The 21,971-nt window shown below is 36.4% G+C and overlaps 1 protein-coding gene across 6 annotated transcripts in view; it reads left to right on the top strand.

Annotated features, from left to right (window-relative positions):
- The window catches only part of CHD1 (chromodomain helicase DNA binding protein 1), a 55,593-nt gene that overhangs the window by 15,387 nt on the left and 18,235 nt on the right, over positions 1-21,971 (top strand). For 4 of the 6 annotated variants that reach the window (XM_075410784.1, XM_075410782.1, XM_075410783.1 and 1 more), the window contains exons 3-18: positions 3,513-3,717; positions 5,317-5,421; positions 6,767-6,834; positions 9,038-9,187; positions 9,487-9,764; positions 11,309-11,534; positions 12,663-12,763; positions 13,019-13,197; positions 14,243-14,370; positions 14,932-15,148; positions 15,751-15,840; positions 16,550-16,740; positions 17,848-18,036; positions 18,351-18,513; positions 19,665-19,817; positions 20,273-20,344. In XM_075410784.1, coding sequence (XP_075266899.1) covers positions 3,513-3,717; positions 5,317-5,421; positions 6,767-6,834; positions 9,038-9,187; positions 9,487-9,764; positions 11,309-11,534; positions 12,663-12,763; positions 13,019-13,197; positions 14,243-14,370; positions 14,932-15,148; positions 15,751-15,840; positions 16,550-16,740; positions 17,848-18,036; positions 18,351-18,513; positions 19,665-19,817; positions 20,273-20,344 — 2,515 coding nt within the window. Of the gene's footprint in view, positions 1-3,512; positions 3,718-5,316; positions 5,422-6,766; positions 6,835-7,979; positions 8,133-9,037; positions 9,188-9,486; positions 9,765-11,308; positions 11,535-12,662; positions 12,764-13,018; positions 13,198-14,242; positions 14,371-14,931; positions 15,149-15,750; positions 15,841-16,549; positions 16,741-17,847; positions 18,037-18,350; positions 18,514-19,664; positions 19,818-20,272; positions 20,345-21,971 lie in introns of those variants that run through there. The other 2 variants (XM_075410786.1, XM_075410785.1) reach the window with 2 other exon arrangements.

Below are 21,971 nucleotides of genomic sequence, written 5' to 3'. Positions count from 1 at the left end.
CTTTATATCAGAAGTTGATTGGTACTCTGGCAAGTTGGTAGTCTGGTCTGATGCTGGTCTAAAACTGTTGCCATTGGAGATAATAAAACCAAGGAAAAACCAGTTAGTAACCAAGGTTATTCTTTCTTTGCCTTGTAGATACTTACCTTTAGAGATAATGAAGAAATAAGTCTTAGGCTGAAAATTTCTATTCAGTTTCTGTTTGAATAGGTAGCTAGTACTGTTAGGCAATAGAAGATTTTTTGTGGTGTTGATACAAAAAGTTTTTCTTTTAGTTGCTGGCATTTCCAGATAGTTTGGTTAGGGAATGAGTTTTCCGTTTTTTTTTTTTTTTTGGTTCTTCTGCCCCTCTCCTCCCCCCAGTTTAAGAAAAAATTTCTGTGAGAGCAGAGGCAGTGACTTTGATGGGAATGTCTGAGCTATGTTCCTTGTTCTTCAGCCTTCTCTTGATGACACCACTGTTAGAGTAAAATCACTTGGAATTAGCTATACCAAGTTTTTATTTAAAAAATAAAAATAAAAAATCAGTATCATAGTTTGAAGTAATGGTATATTAGTGTTACACGTTGTGAAAGATGATTTTTCATTAGGAATGCACCAAGCATTTTTTGTTTTAAGTACAGGAAAAGCAAGGACACAGCCTACAGCAAGCAGTGTGTGATATTTTGATCCTTGCCTAAACATGTTCTCTTTTGGACCTTTGACTGCAGTGACTTAACTGATAAAAAGAAAAATACCAATTTTCTCTTCAATTTTGAAAATATTTTTTATGCTGAAAAGTGAGAACCTGTAGGTCTTCCTGTATGGTATGTGTTTTGCCTCAGGTTCCCCATCACTGTTACTGTTAGTTCAAATCCTTTAAATTTCTCAGAGGAAGGTCCTTTGATTTATGGTACTTCTACCTGCAGGTTTGTTTTGTAGTCTTGCATTTAAGTAAAATGGTTGTATATTGACTTTAAGATTTTTTTACTCTTGTCAGATGTTACTGTTACATGGTATGTGGTTGGGTTGTGTTAGTCTGCTCTTGTCCAAATCAGGCCAATTTTATTGTGAGAAAAAGGGCTTATGAAACAGCACTTACTTTCCTGGTCCTGCTCATAAGCCTAATGGGAATTCATTCCCAGACTCCCAACTTTGTTGAGAACTAGTTGGCAAGATAAGGAGTCTATGTATTTTGTCTAAATACTGAATACTGTATGATCCACATCTGTTGACAGGTTGGTATTACTTTACGGAGACCTTAGATGATAGCTAGTTGATTCTTTGTAAAGATTTGGAATTAGCTGGGGTTTATTGCATCCAACTCTAGAGCAACTAGCATTTTTTTTTTCCCTCAGTCCCTTTCTTTGTGAGCATATCACTTAATTCCTGTGTTGAAGGGTATCAAATGGCTTAAAATTTGCCATCAACTGTGAATCTAACTGGTGTGATTTTTGCTTAATTTTCTAAGTAAACTGGAATTTTTTTCTTTCTTTCTTTTTTTAATAACCTTTGGTCTCTCCACCATTCTCTCCTGTAGCTAGTTTACATTTTTCTCATAATGTTGGCAAGTTGTTTGACCAACATGGCTTATTCCAGTGTCAGTTTCCCCATACTACCTTAGAAGAGGTACTTTGTTTAGATTGCCTCTGGCTTTATGTGCAATTGAACCTATGGTTAGCATTGTATTAGTGTGTATGAAATATTTTATTGCTGTATGGAAAGCCAACTTAATTACTATCCTTATGGCTCAGTGTTTTGCATCTTTTTTAGATTTGGTAATCCACATTATTATTGCACTCTCTGAGCAAGCTTTGTCCTGCGTGGAAGTGTTTGATTCCCTTCCCCTCCTCCAAGGTTTTGATAGTTTTTTTTCACTGAGACTTGTCTGGCTGGTATCTTTTTGTGTCTCAATGTTTCTCCATGCTGAATTTTCTTCTATTTCTCTTTATTTATACTTAGTGCTGACTTCCACAACCCCCCTGACATTTACTTACGGCACTTTGCTATGCTGAGAAGTGCTGTTGTGTTATAATGGTGTGATTTACCCAGCATTAATAGTAAGGTAACATTCATGTGCAAGAACATTATTACAATTGAAATCTCTTTGGGAAAATCGTCATGGATTGCCACTAATTTCTGATGAACAGTTTAGACTCCAGTCATATTTCTGTAGTGGGTGCCATGCTTTATTTAGCAAGTGAGGTTAGTGTTAGAGCACCATGCCTGAAGTAAGCCTTTGATGACAGAAATAGGAAATTTGGGAGCAGTCTTGTTGCTTCCCAGTTTTCCTCTCTGCAAGTGCAAAGAAACAGAGTGTTTCTCCTTATCTTCCCGTTCAGAACAAGGAAGCTTCACCATGATCAGTTTGACAGTTGCAGATGGCTGATTGAGGTGCAGTCTACAGAAGTCTGTTTATGAATAGCTTCATTTCTTTACTGGCACAGTTTTTTTGGTGTTAGCAAAAGCAGAAAGAGGTGCGATTTTGCTTTGTTCTCTGGTTTTAAAATGTTGTCAAGTATGTTCTAGGGCAGAGGATGGTCGATCTGCCTTCCCCACTGACTGTCAGCCAGATGAATTGTGCTGGCAGAGATTAGCTAGGTTTTGATACCAGCTTTTGGTTTTATCATTTTCAGTTCTGGCTTCATGTTTACACTGTTTTTTAAGTGCTTGCAGTCAATGTGTACACAATTTAAAATTTTTTTGCTCTGTGGTGGTGTGATTCCACTATTTTTTCTCATGATATCTTTGAAATATGGTAATATTAACCTAATGAGAAATCTTATTCCAGTTTTAACTAAGCTACTTTGTGAAGGTGTTGTAGAAAACCAAATGTTTCTAAGTTTTTGAATGGTAATGAAATTAATATCTAGCTTTAATTATTGTGCCTTTTAAGCGTGTTAGATCTGGTGTAAAATGAATATACAGGTGGAAAAATGTGGCAGCTCAACTATATATGCCGGGGAAAGCGCCTTGGTACATAGTCATACAATCAGTGAGAAATTCGGAGTTGTCTGCATTTTTTTTTTGAGAGATGTATGCTTCTAAATTTTTTTTTAAGTAGTACTGCTGATCTATAAAGATTGAAAACAATCCTTTATATTTTAGTTGGACAGGTCTTTGTAAAGTAAATGCAAGTGTTAAGAGGTTTCTGTGTGTATATGGGTGTTATGAGGTTTGATGGAGCTAAAAAAGCATTTTGGAGGGTGGAAAGTTTGTGTGGGTAAGCAACATTTCTACCACTTTTATGTCCCTTGCTTGACTCCTTCGTATTAATTTGGATGTTTTTAATTTATCTTGGTTTTTTTTGGGCTTCACAAAGAGTATCTAATTACACTCAGAATTCTTATTTCTTGTTTATTTTTAACTTTATTCATCTCAGTTTACTTAATCAGCTGAATCCATTTGTGTGTCACCCATTTGTCTGGTCTAGCTTAACAATTGATTTATAGGTGAAGCTAAGGCAATTTTTTTTTTCTTTTAATCCTGTTGCCTTGGCAATTGTGTAATATCCCACTAACTTGTCATTGCAGCCGATCAGATGACGATTCCGGGTCAGCATCAGGTTCTGGATCTGGTTCAAGCTCTGGAAGCAGTAGTGATGGAAGCAGCAGCCAGTCAGGCAGCAGTGACTCTGACTCCGGTTCAGAGTCAGGCACTCAGTCAGAATCAGACTCTGACACATCTAGAGAGAAGAAACAAATTCAAGCTAAACTGCCAAAAGTTGATGGATCTGAGGTAAAGAAAACATATAAATGAGCCCTTTGTGGGGGAAAAAAATACGAAAAAGTGCATTCTGTGCGGTTAGTTTCAAGAGGATTTTTTTTCATTTAAAAAAATAACAAGAAGTAATGAATATTTTTAGTCAGGTTTGGACTTGATTGGATTAGTGAATACTGGTGCTCAGCTGTCTTAAACATTGGGCTAAATTTTCTCATGGAACTGATGCTTTTAAATCGACGCTTTTAAAATTCTCATGTTTGTAAGTGGCATGTATCAGGAATAGTGTGGCCAGCAGGAGTAAGGAAGTGATTGTGCCCCTGTACTTGGCACTGGTGGGGCCGCACCTCGAATACTGTGTTCAGTTTTGGCCCCGTCTCTACAAGAAGGACATGGAGTTGCTGGAGCATGTCCAGAGAAGAGCAACGAGGCTGGTGAAGGGTCTGGAGAGCAAGTCTTATGAGGAGCGGCTGAGGGGGCTGGGGCTGTTTAGTCTGGAGAAGAGGAGGCTGAGGGGAGATCTTACTGTTCTCTACAGCTACCTGAAAGGAGGGTGTAGTGAAGCAGGCGTTGGTCTCTTGTCCCAGGTAACTAGCAGTAGGATGAGAGGCAATGGTCTCAAGTTGTGTCTGGGGAGGTTTAGATTAGATATTAGGAAAAATTTCTTTACTGAAAGAGCTGTGAAGTGCTGGAACAGGCTGGCCAGGGAAGTGGTGGAGTCATCATCCCTGGAGGTGTTCAAAAAACGTGTAGATGTGGCACTTTGTGACATGGTTTAGCAGGCATGGTGGTTTTGGGTTGATGGTTCGACTTAATGATCTTAGAGGTCTCTTCTAACCTTAATGATTCTATGATTTTATGAATCTAAGTATTTTGAGTGAAATGCTTACCTAAATTTCATCATGCAGAAGCATGTACTAATTTACTGGAACTTTGGATGGCAAAGGCACATTTAATCTTGTTATTTCTCAAATTCTATTTTTTACATTGTTTCTCTAATGCTTAGTTTCCTTGTATCAATAAATGAGTGTATAAAAATTTCAAGCTCACATACAGTTGCCTTTAAGTCAGCTAAATTCAAGAAAAAATGGTGTTTAGAAATCTCTTAAATCCAGTGGGCCAAAATTACCTGCACTGTCCTGTGTTATATGGACTTAATTGGGGTGGTAGACCATATTTATGAAAGGTAGTCATATACTAATTACAGCAAGAATTGAAGACTGTTAAGGATTCTCTGTTATATTTTTGTTCATGAACTTCAGTATTACTGTATGAAACAAAACCATATCAGCTAAGTGGTCTGAAAGGAAATTTCTGGGTCAGTTTAATAGTTTACTTTATAAATGTTTTATCTTAATAATACCTATGCAACTATTGTTAAATGTGCTGTAGAAGTTGTCCTGGCAATTATTATATAACATTCTGTTCTGCAGAAGTCTTACTACTTTAAAAAGACATCTGACATTATTAGTGCATGCAGTATTTTATAGTGAATTTTTTTATTTGATAAAATTAAGATCAGTCTTAGTAGTGATGCTACTCAAGAAAAGTAAATTTGTGGTAAACGGGAGACTTTCAGTATGTTTAACTGACTCTTGCATCTCCATTCCTGTTCAGTTTTGGAAGTCTAGTCCAAGTATACTTGCTGTGCAAAGATCAGCAGTGCTCAAGAAGCAACAGCAACAACAAAAAGCAGCCTCATCAGACAGTGGTTCAGAAGAGGTGAATAACATCATTTAGATTTTTAAAGTGTAAACATTCCTGTCTCATTGTCTCATATGTTAGAATAAAATTACGTAGAGCCAAGTTACATTCTCTAAGTATGTGTAGAAGTCTGATTTTAGGCTATAAAAGTAACATCCATATAACTGACATTTTTATAAGGAACTGTATCTACTATCTACTATAACTGACATTTTTATAAGGAACTCTATCTACTATCTCTAGCTACTTGTTTTCAAGTGACTTGTGCCAAAATTATAGCAGCCTCGGTTATGTGGTGTTTTTAGGCAGATACTCTGTGATGTATCATAACTTTCAAACCATGCCGTACTTATAGTGTATTTTTGGCTTCTGGAATTTTGTAAACACAATTAAAAATGCTATAAGATTTTTTTCCAGTTTGTTTGTGTGTAAAGGTAGCTGCTGTGGCTTCTGTCAGTTCCCCATGGAGTAGAAAGCTACATTGGTGCAAGTTTTGTAACAGTTTCTACAAAAGTGTTCTTGTATTTTGGGAATGACACCTGTATCCTAGGTGTTTTAAAACCTAAATCATAGGTTAAAGAAATGTTAACTTCATGCAGTAGGAACATCTTTTAAGGACACTAGTGACTATGAAATAGAATTTGTTTATTTATAAAGCAGACTTTTTGTTCTTCGTTAAAAAAACTGTGTAGTGTAGTCACACTCATTTGGTTGGACTTCTGGTTTTGTCTGGTTTAGCTTCTCATCATTAAAACTCAGACACACAACTTAGTCGGCTATCATTAAAACCCTAACTTGCAGCTGTTGTATCTATTCCGAGAGATATTTTTCGGGATAAATAAAACTTAATCTAAATCTAAACTTAATGCTGATGAGATTGGTTTTAGGAAAATCTAATTTTAAGACGGTTCTTGTTTTTTCTTTGATCATAGAGAAAGAAGAAATATGCTATTCTCAAAACTTTCTTGAACTTTCTTGAAATGTGAAAGATAGGGAAGGTGAGAAAGCTCCTAAGGGCAGGAGATTTTATTAGGATTTTGATAGAATCATCATCTTGATTAACCTGGGGCAGCTTAAACCATGACTGTTTTTATCTAGGTGCAGTGGTTATTTTTTAAGACCTTTTTTTTGTGATGTTCTCTAGAGCTGTGCTGGCACAATGTATTCATAGATGGATAACTACAAAAACAATAGCAGCCCTTATCTCATTCAGCGTTAACAGCTACACTACCGGGGATGAAGAGGGTAAAACATGAATAATAAGCCTCCAGTTTGAAAGTGGGAGCCGATTTATCTTTTTAGTGTTGAAAGTACTTAATTCTTTTCGTGATAATGAATTTTTATCTTTTTCCTTTACCTGCAGGACTCATCAAGTAGTGAAGATTCTGCAGATGACTCATCCAGTGAAACCAAGAAGAAAAAATATAAAGAGTAAGATATTTTCATGAGTAACATCACATAATTTTTTTATCAGTGACGTATGCTCATAAATCATGCTTCATTCCTCCACACTTGAAATGCTCAAGTTCCCTTTTTAATTCATCTAGATCTTACATTTCCAATTTTGATAAACATTTTGGAATATTTAAAAGAAACTCTCAAAGGAACACCTGTATCATATTAATTTCTGAGCAAAAGAGTCTTTGGTAGTGTTCAAAAACATTCATCAGTGATTTTACTTTAAAAATACTTTGCTGCAGTTTATTTTTGAGTGAAGGCTCTCTGTAAATACTCTTGTAGAAATGGAAAACTATGTAAGTAGGTTTTCTAACAACAAATTTAAGTTAGAATCCCTTAGTTAATGCCAAATTCTTTTTGCTGTATTTGTTTTTTTCCCTTGGACATAGTTGTTATAGTTCTGACAGTATTTATCTTTATTGAGTAACAAAAAATTTAAACTGAAAAGAAGCTCTTTTTCAATGATATATCAAAACGTTTGTGAAAAGAATTATAAGTTGTTATTGTGGCAGTGAGAGGCAGTGCCCTGTGTTTTTTATGAATGATGTGTAGAAATTGAACTGTTCTATCATTCCTCTTCTCCGAATTCATTAATCACTTTAGTGTTCAGGGTTGCCAGTATAATATCTTAAAGAAATGGTAGTTGAAAAAAAAAGAAAGGGAGGGGGCGGGAGGGTGGGGCAGGGCATGGCGCAAGTTAAAAAAGTGCTACCTATGCAAAATAGTATTTTCCTAGCAATAAGGTGTTACTAACAGGCTTTCATTAGTTAAGAATTTGATTGCATCTAATAGCATACTCCATTACGCGAATGATATTTAAGGTTAGGAACCTGTAACCAAATCACTTCATATATCCAGTGCTGGAGTTTTTGTCCTATGGCTTTTCTGAACAAATATGTCTGCTGTTGTTATCTGACATGCAGATCAGGGATTTCTTAATATATAACTTGGTACATGATCAAGCCTAAGAGGATGGTGCTTTATATTTGTTTTTTATATTTCCAAATAAATACAGGTGATGGATTTATTTTACTATATTTTTAATTTACTGTTTTCAGGAAAAGTATTTTAATAAGACATTCGGTGCTGTTGGCTGTGTGCCACCTGTACAACAGACACATAAATGTATTTGTCTTGGATGACTGGAACAATGAGAATGTAATTTTCTCCAGGACCCAATGTCCTGGAAGACGGGAAAGAGAGAAGAAGAGAGGGAGCAAAATACTGATTCCTAGGGTTCCTGACTGGATATTTAAGGAAGCGATTTCTTGGTAATAGTACATCTTTGATGAACGTTACTACTGCTCTAACACCTTGGTCAAGTAGACCTAACCCTGATGTTAGTATAAAGATTTAGCAACATTTCAATAATGTATACTAGACTTTTTTTTCCCCCCTTCTTTTTCATGAAGCTGTTAAATTTGTCTGTATAAAGTCAGAGTTCGAAGCAGGATATTTATTGTTCATCAATGGGTACATCTTTCCTGTTGCAAAGCAGATGATCTCAGGAACAAGGAGATCCTGCTGTGCAGTCACACGTGTCTCACTTGTAGTATCTTGCTTGGTTGTGAATTACTGATTTGGGAGTTTAGTGGGAGCTTTAAGGAGCCAGTACCACTCACCAGTTGCTGCAATTAAAGTTTTTCAGGGTGTTTCCCAAATCTGCCTCTAGTTTTTGACTGCTATTTCAAAGCTCCTGATTCTTCACATGGGCCGCAGGGATCATAGGCATTAGCAAATACGGGACTCGACAGAAATACAACATGACAGGGCTTTATGATTTGAGCATGTGTAAGTTCTGCTAAATATATATCTTTCCGGTTAGACTTGCTTTGGTTTCTTAATGTCATTTTAACTCATTTCTTCATGCTGAAATTTATGTACAAATCCAGACTTTTGGTTTATTTTGGATTCTAAATCTACCTCTTGATAACAGAAAACTTAGTCCAACTCCCTTTGAAGCCATTGAGCATTTTTTCATACCTGTGTTTCATTAATGACAATTTTCTGTCTCATCAGCTGAAATAACTGTTGAAAGATTTTTATTTCTGTGAAGAATGTTGAAATTACAGCAGATATCCTGTGGATGTATACTGGATTTAAAAAAAAAAAAACACAACCAAAAACCAAAAAATACCCAATGTAAGTTACTCTTTTTTGTCTTTCAAATTTGTAGTGAAGACTGGCAAATGTCGGGATCAGGATCTGTATCGGGAACTGCTTCCGATTCTGAATCAGAGGAAGATCAGGAGAAAAGCAGTTGTGAAGAGAGTGAATCTGACTATGAGCCAAAAAACAAGGTCAGAAGCCGGAAACCGCCAAGCAGGTAGGAAGTGATGCATTTGGATACTCTAGTACTATTTCTAATAAGCAACTGAGTTTTTACTGCTACTATACATGTGAATGAAAACATCAATGCTTACGGGAAAAAAAAAGTTTTTGTAAAGCTACATAAGATGTCATACATAAGATGTGCTTTCTAGTGAATACCTTTTCCTGCCTGCTGTAACTGCAAGTGGAGTTAACTGAGCATTCATGAAATATGTGTATTCAGAAGGTAAAACAGAAGATTGTAGTTGTCCCTGTTAAAACATTATTGTTGTGTCATACCTTATTGTCTTTAAGAATTAAGCCAAAAAGTGGGAAAAAGAGTGCAGGACTGAAAAAGAGGCAGCTTGATTCATCAGAGGATGAGGAGGATGAAGAGGATGATGATGATGATTATGATAAGAGAGGAGCTCGTCGCCAGGCAACAGTCAACATTAGTTACAAAGAAGCTGAAGAAACCAAGACAGATTCTGATGATTTGCTAGAAGTTTGTGGAGAAGATGTCCCACAAACTGAAGAAGATGAATTTGAAACTATAGAGAAGTTCATGGATAGCAGAGTTGGCCGAAAAGGAGGTATTTTTTTTTTTTTTGGTGAATGTTTTTAAGATCCTGGAGTGCATTGTGGTGCAACTTCAGCAAATGTTCTCAGCTGTAGGTCACTTGTGAGGTTTATAAACAGCAATAATTGCAAAGTTACCAAAAAGTCATCTTGTTTTGTCTTTCATATTCATAAGGATGTTCCTTCATAAAGTCCCTACCAAGTATTGCAAAGTAAAATGTAGAAGAATTGCATACCTAAGTAGAAAATAAAAATTAAGCGGAAGATAGTTCCATATCACATAAATGAATACCATATTGTTACGCCACTGTTTGTACAGTTTAGTGATACTTCATCAATATAAATTATGTACCATGGAGTCAAGAAAGTAGACTAGATAGCAGAGCTGGCTAGTAACCTGAATCCTGAAAGATGGTCTTGGCAAGGCTGAACCACTAAGGTTATGATTTCAGTTATTGCTGTACAAATTGTCTCAGTACAGTGCAATGTGTGGATCAGCTACACAATGCATCTAAAACTTCAGTGGTGCAATTGCATGTGAACTCTTAGAAGTATTTTGTGAATAGTGGTACGCATGTCATATTTCCATCAATAATGTAATGCAGTATCTAGCGGTTCTGCTTATGTGTTTGAGTCTGCAAATTATCATTCTAATTATTAAAACAAACACAAAAAAAAACCCCAAACCCTGGGCCCCTTGCACTTCAGAGCTACCTTTCTCCATTAGTTATACCCAATCTCGAAAGTTTCTGACCCATCTCAGAACCTACAGTCTTCTTCCTCTCAACTTTCTTCTTCCATGCTGTCCCAAATTCTAGCATGTCCTGCTCCAATGCAAAGTATTAACTGCTGTGGTCAAAGCCTTTAGAACTAAGCTTCTTATATTCTTCCTGCCCAGATGATGTTGCTGCTTGTGCTGTCTTTTGCTGTTGCCACTCTCTGTTGCTTTATCTGGCCCCTGCAGCTTGCTGGGCTCATTTCCTTACCTGGCTGTCCTCACAGAAATGAGCCTGTTTCCTGCTGCTAGTATGCTTCAGCTGTGGTACAGACTGTACTTAATTAAAAATTTTCCCAGGTAAGATAACAAAGGCAGAAAAAGTAGTAAAACATGTTTAGGAAGAAACAGATATATAATATATAATAGTAGGTTATTGATGTCTCAAGGCTGACTGAGCTTGATGTCAGATGTCTTGCTTATACTGGGAGATGAGAGTAATATAACAGAGAAGATGACAAGCAGCGTTAGTGGAGCGTTCCCTGGTGATGACTTTAAACACTAGGAACGCAAACAATATTCTCATGAGAAAAGACAAGATACTTTATGTTAGGTGTAGAACTTTTGGTTGCTTTTTTGATTCTCTTTTGACTACTTGTGCATGCGTTAACATATCTGCGTCATAATTGTTCAGATAAGAGTAATGACATGAGAACTGTAGATACTAGTCAAGTATATGCTCATCTAAAAGTATCACTAGTTGCTTTCTGCAGTGCATTTCTTACTGGTTAACTTATGACAATGCACTCTTAATTAAGGCTTACGATGTGGTTTCTTTCTCAGCCACGGGTGCTGCAACCACCATCTATGCAGTTGAGGCAGATGGTGACCCAAATGCTGGGTTTGAAAAGTCAAAGGAGCCAGGAGAAATACAGTATCTTATTAAATGGAAAGGTTGGTCACACATCCATAACACTTGGGAAACTGAGGAAACACTGAAGCAACAAAATGTTAAAGGAATGAAGAAACTGGACAACTATAAGAAAAAGGATCAGGAAACAAAACGATGGTGAATATTTTTGTGTAGACTTCCATGATACTTTTTTTTTAACAGTGTAGGTGTTCTGTTGTGTTTCTGAGACGTGTTACCTCTTTTTGAGGGCATGATTTCAAGTGTCTATGCAACAGGAAGACAAAAACTTCAGAAGTTGAAGCATCCTTAACGTGTTCCTGTAAGATAATCTTCTGACCCTGATTTTAGTGTGTGTGTGTGTGTGTGTGTTATATGTGGAGTTTTAACAAGATGGGTAGCATTTGAAAATAAATAATACCTTTTACTAATTTTGTCGTTGCACTTTGATCAGACTTGTTGAGGAATCAGTGCAGAGATTAATGTTTTCTTGGTGCATTAGTGATTTCAGATTACTTTGAAGAATTTTGTTTCAAGCCTGAGGTTCAAGCCTGAGAACAAAAACCTGAAGAAATCCATACATTTTAAAGTCACATTTTAAAGTCACATTATAAAGTCACATGGGCACAAACTGAGGCACAGGAAGTTCCGTCTGAACATGAGGAAGAACTTCTTCCCTCTGAGGGTGACGGAGCACTGGAACAGGCTGCCCAGGGAGGTTGTGGAGTCTCCTTCTCTGGAGATATTCAAGACCCGCCTGGACAAGGTCCTGTGCAGCCTGCTGTAGGTGACCCTGCTTCGGCAGGGGGGTTGGACTAGATGACCCACAGAGGTCCCTTCCAACCCCTACTATTCTGTGATATTCTGTGATATTTTGGTGTTGAGTTTTATTAGGATGCTTAATATAATCAATGAATACTGCTGGGATTTTTAGCAACTTAACCATAAGATGGATTCTTATAGGGTGAGCCCCTCTGAATACTGTTCCATGAAAATATGCTGTAAAGTACACATTGTTGAGAATAGGTATTCTGAATGAGCTGCATGTCTAGTACCACCTGTGGCTGTAATAGTTGTGTCTCATGATAAGCATTCTCTGTCATTAATGATGAGGCACCTAGGCCAGGTGCAATAATTTTATAGTAGGAATTTCTAAGTTGTCCCTTCAAAGAAGTTCTCTAAGCAGCATTCCTGTGATGCTTACATTCAGAGCTTTACAGTTGCCAAATTTTCTTAGTTTTGTGACTATACAGTATAATAAGTGTTGTAAATTAATTTCCATTACAGGCTGAAAAATGCTTCTCCAGAAGACGTGGAATATTACAACTGCCAGCAGGAGCTTACAGATGATCTACATAAACAATATCAGATAGTGGAAAGAATAATTGGTATGTTACAAATTTACTGACAGAAAACAGTGAATTTTGAATGTTCACTGCTTATATGTTGCATTTGTAGTTAAGAAATTTAGAATATGAATACAACTAATTTGTTAATCCAGAACAAAACTTTGAGTAAAGAGAAAAGTTGTCATACTGTCTATGCTATGAGGCTAGCTTCCGTTGTCTTACTACATAAAATGGGTGTTTTCATAAGATACGGAAGTAAAGTGCTAATTGGATATCTCTGGTGTATTTCTCCAGCTCATTCAAATCAGAAATCAGCAGCTGGCTATCCAGACTACTATTGCAAATGGCAAGGTCTGCCTTATTCAGAATGTAGCTGGGAAGATGGTGCTCTCATTGCCAAGAAGTTTCAGGCACGCATTGATGAGTACTTTAGCAGAAATCAGTCCAAGACCACTCCCTTTAAGGACTGCAAGGTGAGTATGTAATTTGTAATGGGTTTACAGTCAGCTGTACTGGGTCTGGCTGAGATGGAGTTTATTTTCTGCATAGCAGCCTGTATGGCCTGTGTTTTATATTTGTGACTTAAACAGTGTTGATAACACACTAGTGTTTTGGCTGTTGCTGAACAGTGCTTACACAGTGTCAAGGCCTTCTGTTTCTTGCTGTGCACTCCCTGCCATGAATAGGCTGGGAGTAGGGTCTGGGAGGGAACACTGTCAGGACAGCTGAGCCCAACTGACCAAAGATACTGCATGCTGTTTAACATCATGCTCAAGAATAAAACTGGGTGGGCTGAGCAGGGGGTTTGAAGGCGTCTGTTGCTTGGAGACTTGCTGACATCAGTCTTTTGCTGGTGAGTTAATGTGTGACTCCCTTTCTGTCATTTGCAGGATTTTTTTTTGGTTGTGGGTTTTTGTTGGTTGTTTGGTGTTTTTTTTCCTTCACCAAGTAAACTCTTTATTTTGACCCACAAGCTTTTCTCACTTCTGCGCTTTCAGTTCTCTCCCCTGTCCTGCTCGGGTGGGGAGTGAGCAACTGGGGGGCAGCTTAGCTGCTGACCAGGTTCACGCTACCACATCAGTTGTGATAGTAAAAATGTGAAAATCTGCTATGAATCCAGAGATACATATCATGAAGTATTTTTTTAGGTTGTTCAGAATAGTAATGCCGATATATAGTAATATACATGGAAAATATCCCTATGAAGAATACCTTTTTGTAGATAGCAATCCCTTGTGGTTTTACTGGCATTCAAAGATGGGCTTGTTTAGTATTGTAGTTTATCGTAAAAGTAAACTTTTGAGTGAGTTAATGTCACTCCCGTTGTGAAATTTATATTAGCAATCAAACTAGTTTCAGCTTGCAAATTGCTTGGTGTTTTTATGTCACCTAGTTTTCATTGATGGATAAAGACTAGATTTGCTGACCCAGTAGATCACTACTACTATTTTTTCTAAAGGAAGATATTTTCATAATTTCATTCAGTAATAGGACTGATGATCAGTTTGCTTTTGACAGGTTCTAAAACAGAGGCCAAGGTTTGTTTCACTAAAAAAGCAACCGTCTTACATTGGAGGACATGAAAGTTTAGAGTTAAGAGATTATCAGCTGAATGGATTGAATTGGCTTGCTCACTCTTGGTGCAAGTAAGTGTAGTCTGAAAGGAGTTCTTCTGTTTGTAAGCATTTGTAAAACTTTGAAACTGATTTTTCTGTATTTTTTTGAAGGTAGAGGGTTTTGTACGGTAAGCTCAAAGTAGAGGTGTGAGGGGAGTGGTTTTGCTTTAAGTCTCACCAAAACTTACCATTCCATGGCTGTTCTTAAAAAGCAGCTAAGCTGTGTTGTTGCTTTGCTTTTAATTTCATATGGGGGCAAATCATATTTTCAAAAAACAAACCAACCTAAAACAGTAAAACCAGAAAACCCAAAGCAAACTTCTGAAATGCCAACATTAGTGTTATACTTTTAAAATTGGACTCGTGAGGAATATTTGCAACCTTTTTGTTAATTTTGTTAATTTAATTTAAGTATTAAGGAGGGGTTGGAAATTGTTTTTATGGAAAAACAGTGGAACTAAATTTCTTCCAGGTGTGTAGTTGCAAACTCTTGAAAACTTGTATGAGTTGTTTTTATGCTCAAAAGACAATAATTTCTTCTTTTCCAATCCCTCCCCCTCTCTACAATCCCCCTATTTTATTTTTTTTAAGAGGGAACAGCTGTATTCTTGCAGATGAAATGGGTCTGGGTAAAACAATACAAACAATTTCTTTCCTGAACTACCTGTTTCACGAACATCAATTGTATGGGCCTTTCCTGCTGGTCGTGCCACTATCTACCTTGACGTCTTGGCAAAGAGAAATTCAAATTTGGGCTGCTCAGATGAATGCTGTAGTTTACTTAGGAGATGTAACTAGCAGAAATATGGTGAGTATTTCTTTTTATCATTGGAAAGGCTTGTAGATTAAACAAGATTCATTTCATATTCCTATCCTCTGCTAATCTCCAGTATTTTGGTTAGGACTGAGTAAATACTGAAACATTACATGTTTAAGATGTAAATTGAAAGCTTAGATTTTAATCAGGTATAAAGGTGTGTGAAAGATTTCTTTCCTGGTTAATAGTGAGCAGGATGAATAATTTAGACTTGCAATTGAAAACAAATTATCTTCTGCCATATGATTATTTAGGTGGATATAGTAAAAATAAGTATGTAAGCAGTCCAGTTATTATTTTATTTCCTGAAAAGTTGTTGGTTTGTTTCTTAATGTGTTTTCTGAATGTTAGGAATCTTGTCCAAAAGTAAAAAATGTTTTGTAGAAATTCTTTGCTGTTTATTCGGAAGTTTAAACAAAATATTTTTGGAGTGCTTGGGCAGCTTGGAAGTTCAGTCTTGTGTATGTTGTACTTCTGTTTTGTGATCATATTATTGTATGTCGTTAAACATTTACATTGTTGCAGTACTCAAATTCATTCCAGTCAACAAGACTTTTTTCTGTAGCTTATAGTTCACTTGATTCTTTTTGTAGATAAGAACTCATGAATGGATGCATCCACAGACCAAACGATTAAAATTTAACATACTTCTAACAACATACGAAATTTTGCTGAAGGATAAGGTAATCGCACTTCTTGAGGGAGACAGAAGTCATTTCTACAGTGTAGAGCACTCTTTAGACTTGCATGCATTTGGTTTGTGGGTCATTAAATTTAGTGAGAGTGTGATAGCTTTAGCTTTTGCAAGTATGGCAGTGTGTGGTTCGAGTTTGTGGGGGGTTGGCGTTTTTTTGAAGGACTGCTTGATTTTTTTTGTATGTGTGGTGAGGTTTTCAGTCTTTTTCCATTTCATTAAGTGAGTAACACTTCTTTTTCTCCAGTTTGCTGTGTGGGTATATGTATTAATACTGTCTCCATAAGAGTAGCACACAGAGTTATTGCTAATCCTTCTAACAGTATATGGAAATTTTTATAAGCAGTCAAGAAGCAGAACATTTTTACTTCATTTGTTTGTATTTGCTGAGGAGAAGGGTTGATAGTGATTTTTTTTTTTCTGTCATGTAAAAATTAATGAAGGTCAGACTTTGAGCTGTTTTTTCCTTTTAAACTTAATACTTTCTACACTGTGCAAGCAGCCCAAGAATCTGGCAAATGTAAAAGCCGTAATCAGTACTCAAAACGTATAGCTGTCGGTATTTTACTAAAATACACCAAGAAGTAATGATGTTTATAGCTTGATGATAAAATGTGGGAAATTATGTGATATGTTTATTTGTATACTGTTCCCCTCCCTTCTCCCCCTCCTCCCCCCCCCCCCCCCACTTCTATTAGTCATTCCTCGGTGGTCTGAACTGGGCGTTCATAGGAGTTGACGAAGCTCATCGTTTAAAAAATGACGACTCTCTTCTGTACAAGACTTTAATAGACTTTAAGTCTAACCATCGTCTTCTTATTACTGGAACCCCTCTGCAAAACTCCCTCAAAGAGCTTTGGTCTTTGTTGCACTTCATCATGCCAGAAAAGTAAGGAAGAGTTTTACGTGATTCTTTTTGACTTTTTTTTTTGGTCAAGTTTGTTATAGTGATTTGAGAATCAGTAGAGGTGGAGAATTATACTGAAGGATAATTAAAATATTCCGTGTAAAGTAGATGCAGATATTTTTTCATACTGCTCCTGATATGTAACACTGGTAGCAGTTGTCTCCTTTTTCCATTTTAGCAGCCCACAAAAATGGTGGATTGATGTATGGGTCAGAACCTGGAAAAAAGACTTCATTTTAGCCTAAGAGCGACACCATATGGATTTACTCTGGTGAAACATAAATCAGTCTTTTCAGTGTTAGTACTATTAATGGAAACAAATTTGTGCCAAGATGCCAAATATCCTGTAGTTCAGTCAGCTGGTTTTCCCATATGGTTTGCATACAGTAAGCTTACTGTATTGACCTTATTTTGTACTGATCTCTGTTTATACCTAAGATAAATTAGAGCTCATGAGTGAAAGCACATGTTCCTGTTGGACATCTTGTAAATGCAAGCACCATAGCTCCGTTTAGTTTGAGCTATGGATTGTATGGACTTCTTCAGAACCTTACAAAGAAAGCCACTACGGTCTAGTACCCATTCTTGATTTAATGATAACTTCTGTTCCAGTCTGTTAGTACAGGGGATAGTTATGCTACAACTAGACCATACAAGCTGCAAAATGTACATCACATAGTCTCTTGTTCTCTTGCACACTCCAGCCATGCAGCTGTTTTTTCATGCTGCTCTTGATAAATGTAATAATGGAATTTCTGCAACCATCGAGGTGAGTGTCTTTGCAGGAAAAAGAAAAACGTTGGATTTGCACTGGGAAAGTTACAATTCGGTAGTTTTCATTCTGTAAATATTTTTGGAAAATCCCATTCTTGTATTTACAGGTAAGGTATTTGGAATTTCTTGTGAGGTGAAAATTCAGAAATTGGATAAATTAAACAAAGGGAGTGGGGAAGAAATCCAAATGTGTATGTGCTCTTGTGGTATATTTACACACATTCTGTGTTTGTGTTCTCTTTCTTCTAGAATTTTGCTGCTTCTTGTCATTCACAGTATGTCACTGTTTTGCACTCATTCTTTGTTACGTTGAAGGTTTTCCTCCTGGGAAGATTTTGAAGAGGAGCATGGCAAAGGGAGAGAATATGGTTATGCAAGTCTTCACAAAGAACTTGAACCATTTCTATTGAGAAGAGTTAAAAAAGATGTAGAAAAGTCTTTACCTGCTAAAGTTGAGCAAATTCTAAGGATGGAAATGAGTGCATTGCAGAAGCAATATTACAAGTAAGTAACAATGCTTTTTAAATTGAGCTGTTTTATTGATATATCTACATGGAATTTACTAAAGCATAATAGTTTTTGTAATGCAATTTGAACTTGAAGCTTCTAGGGTTTCATGCGGTAAAATTCAGTGAAGCAAGGCCTCAAGAATTACACCGATCTAATGTCTATTCATGTAGTTTCTTTTGTTTGGCATGTTTGTACATTCTTTTGGGAGCTGCTTTTTTTCTTTAGCGTTTCTGTATTTTGAAAGCTTACATCTGTCTTGCTTCTACATCTGGGTAGAAATTACTTACATTGTACATCTTGTATCACAGGTGGATTTTAACCAGGAATTATAAAGCACTCAGTAAAGGTTCAAAAGGCAGTACCTCAGGCTTTTTGAACATCATGATGGAACTCAAGAAGTGTTGTAACCATTGCTACCTCATTAAACCACCAGATGATAATGAATTCTATAATAAACAGGAAGCCTTACAGGTAATGTCACTTTTTAATTAAAAAAACCAAAATCTGTTCTACATCTGTAATATTCACACAATTTTATAATGCTCTGGCAGTTTACTAATTCTTACTGAAGTATGTTAAGAAAAAACAGTCTGGAAAACGTGCATCCTGGGTTTTACAGGTGAGTGAGTTGATTTTTGTTTCTTTTTCTGACAATTAATTCAGTTTCAATTATTCACTAAATAAAATATGCCCGATTTTAAATCAAAGTAAAAAGTAAATCAATCAAAGTAAAAAGGAAATAGTTTGAAACAGGCTGTGTATTTTCATGCAAAATAATCTTGAACTATTTTAAACCTAAGCAAAAGAAGGCAACTAGGCAGGTAAATGTGATGTGAGTGGAAATGCATGTGACTGGCCGTGATACACTAGCAGTCTATGTGATAGCAGAAAGTGATCTGTAGAATGCTTCTAAGCTTTTTATATAATCAGATATTGTTCTCTGTATGCCTGCAGCCAACCAAAGTGAAAGGAAATGAAAGTAACAAGCATCCAAAGCTCAGTCTGATTTTGTTACTGTTGTAATAGATGAAAAGTATTATCATCACTACGTACCAAAGATGGTCTGTTGTTTGGTGGTGTGGTTTTTTTTTAAGGTTGGCTAGTATTTGTACCAAAACTTGAGAAGTACAGTAACAGATAAGAAGACTGTTGATGCAGTATATACCAATGTAAATGTTTCTAAAGATGATTTTTTTCTGTAAGCTTTCAAGTTGATAATTTAAATACCTTCCCAAAACTACTAGTTTGTGCACTAACAAATATCCTCCCCCTTTCTGGCATAAAGAATAAAAACATATAACTCAAAATTTAGTGTTGCCCAAAATTCTATCCCAGGCATCTTCACCGAAAGAGGCCTAACATTTTCAACATTAAATTTCACATTTGCTTGCGTTTCTGCTCTAGTTATTCCCAATGGAGCTGAGAAGACTTAACAGGCTTTAGGTGGTTTACAGAGTTAGGCATCACAGACAGTATTCCTTCCACTTTATCTTGCTTGAGAGACTTGATGGATAGGCTTTGTTTAAAAATACTTAGAGGGTTAAGCAATGTCTAATCATCTGCAGTGTGTGTTAGTGTTGAGATGAATTGATTTTGTAATATGTATTTCTTGGTTTTTGTAGCATTTAATACGTAGCAGTGGGAAACTAATCCTTCTTGACAAGCTACTGATTCGTCTGCGAGAACGTGGCAACAGAGTTCTGATTTTCTCACAGATGGTGAGGATGCTGGACATCCTGGCTGAATATCTCAAGTATCGTCAGTTTCCCTTTCAGGTAAGAATCTTGGTGGTAGTAACCAAGAAGGTTTGATCTTGAATAAAAGAAAAATCTTTTCTTTACTCTGAGAGTCGTCTGTGACATTCAAAAGCCACCTAGACATGACCTTGGGCAACCTGCTTTAGCTGTCCGCACCTGAATAGGGGAGTTAGAGAAGACGACCTCCAGAGGTCCCTTCCACCCTCAGCTGTTTCTTAATTATGTGATCTTTACCACTATGCTTAGGAAAAGATATAAGACAATGAATTCTTTTTCTAGGAGGGCTGGCAATTGCTATGTGCTAAATAGTATTTTGAAAAGAAACAGATGAATTAAAAAATCATGTGAAGCGTTGCATTATGGTTTTTTTTTTCATTCACATGGCAGTTTTGGCAGTTGAGAATTCATGTTGCTCTGATTTTGAATACTGTATAAGAATTACTTTTTAACTGGAGTATTCAATCTCTATTTAGAGACTTGATGGATCAATAAAAGGGGAATTGAGGAAGCAAGCACTGGACCATTTTAATGCGGAAGGATCAGAGGTATGCTGCTTTTTTCATAAGGAATCCATTTTATGTTTTTTGCCAAGAAATAGAAAAAAGCATTGCACAAAAAATGAAGGCTGAGAAAAGTGAGGAATATATCAATAAAGTTGAAAATTAATTGTTATTGCCTAGACTATAAGGTTTACATCTGCTAATTTTTTTTCTCTAAGAGGTTAAGTAGAAAACACATACCTTATGAAAATGGTATTTAATCAGTTGTGTAGCTATAATTTTTTAAAGCTCTTTATCAAAATAATTTTATTATATAAATGCTGCAGAAGTTTAATCTCAGCTTCGTTGCTGTTTAGAACTTAACAGTGTTCACTAGAGCATTAAACTTACACAAGCAGTTAGCATGAAAAACATCTTTTGGCAGTGGGCAGAACTAACTTGTGTATATCCTTGCAAGAACAACCATCTTTAATTGTTTCAAATCTGGCTTCTGTTATCTTCATTTGTTGCCACCTAGTTACTTGCCCTGGAAGAAATATTGAAGAACTGATTTCTAGCCATTCTTTGTGAGCAACCTGTGAATATATAGGTGTCTGTTACAGATTCTCTCTGTTCTGAGTTGGAAGATTTTTAGCTTATTTAGCATTCCTAGTATGCAAGCCATTTCATACCTTTGACCAGCTTGAATCTTTTGTCTTATACTGGTAGATCTGAGGGAGGGGAGGTTGTTTTGGTTGGGCGTTGTTTTTTGTGAGGGGCTGTTTGTCATTTTTAAATCAGTAGTTGAACGATAGCATTTGTCAGTCGCTGCTGTGCTTGTTTCTGGTACAGTGGAGGGAGAAGTACTTAACCCCATAATGTAAGCTTTCAGTTATTTGTTAAATATAGAAGTTAATTCTATGTCAAATTTCTAGCATAGACATTACTGCCTTTTTCTGAAATCTTTGCAGTTACACTGTACATTTTTTGAGATCAAGACGAATTTAAACTTCATGCCATTCAAAAATGGAGGCAAACTGTGCATTTGTGCAGCAACAAATTTATGTTCTCAGTTCTATTTTTTATTTCTTTCCTAAAAATTCAGAACACCTGTATGGTTTTTGGCTATTACTGAGCAAAGGGCTATGTGGAAATTTCTAACACAATTCTCAGGACTCATTCCTGAGTGTAGTGGTTTGCTGTTTCCTGTAACTGTACTGAAAATTGGGTGTGTGGTTTTTTTTGTTTTTTTTTTACTTGTTTTACTGTATCTTGAATGTCATATGTTGTTTTGTTGCATGTCTCAAGATCCTTCTGTAGGCTTTAATATTTGTCTCTGAATGAATAATTCTGTATCATCTACAGGCTTTTTCACCTCGTTGCTTATTTTTATATTGTTCATGAATGTGTTGAACAGCATTGAACCTGGCAGAAGACTTTGGCTTCTTGTTTCTTAACCAGTTACTTCTAGGCTCAAGCATCTTCCCTTTTCTGGCATGGCTGTTTAGTCTTCCAGGGCAGAGTGCGCGGGAGAGGAACTTCATAACGTACAAAGCTTTAATAGTAGTGGTTTTGTACTTTTCGGCCAGTCTTTTGTTCAGTTGGGATTTTTTGGTCCTTGATCATCTTTCTTTAAACTGTTGAGAAGTTGTAACTATTTAAGAAATAAATTGGTATCAATGTTTGCTTTGTA

The sequence above is a fragment of the Opisthocomus hoazin genome, chromosome Z, assembly GCF_030867145.1.
Source record: "Opisthocomus hoazin isolate bOpiHoa1 chromosome Z, bOpiHoa1.hap1, whole genome shotgun sequence".
NCBI lineage: Eukaryota > Metazoa > Chordata > Aves > Opisthocomiformes > Opisthocomidae > Opisthocomus > Opisthocomus hoazin.
This window is presented reverse-complemented; position numbering and strand designations above follow the sequence as displayed.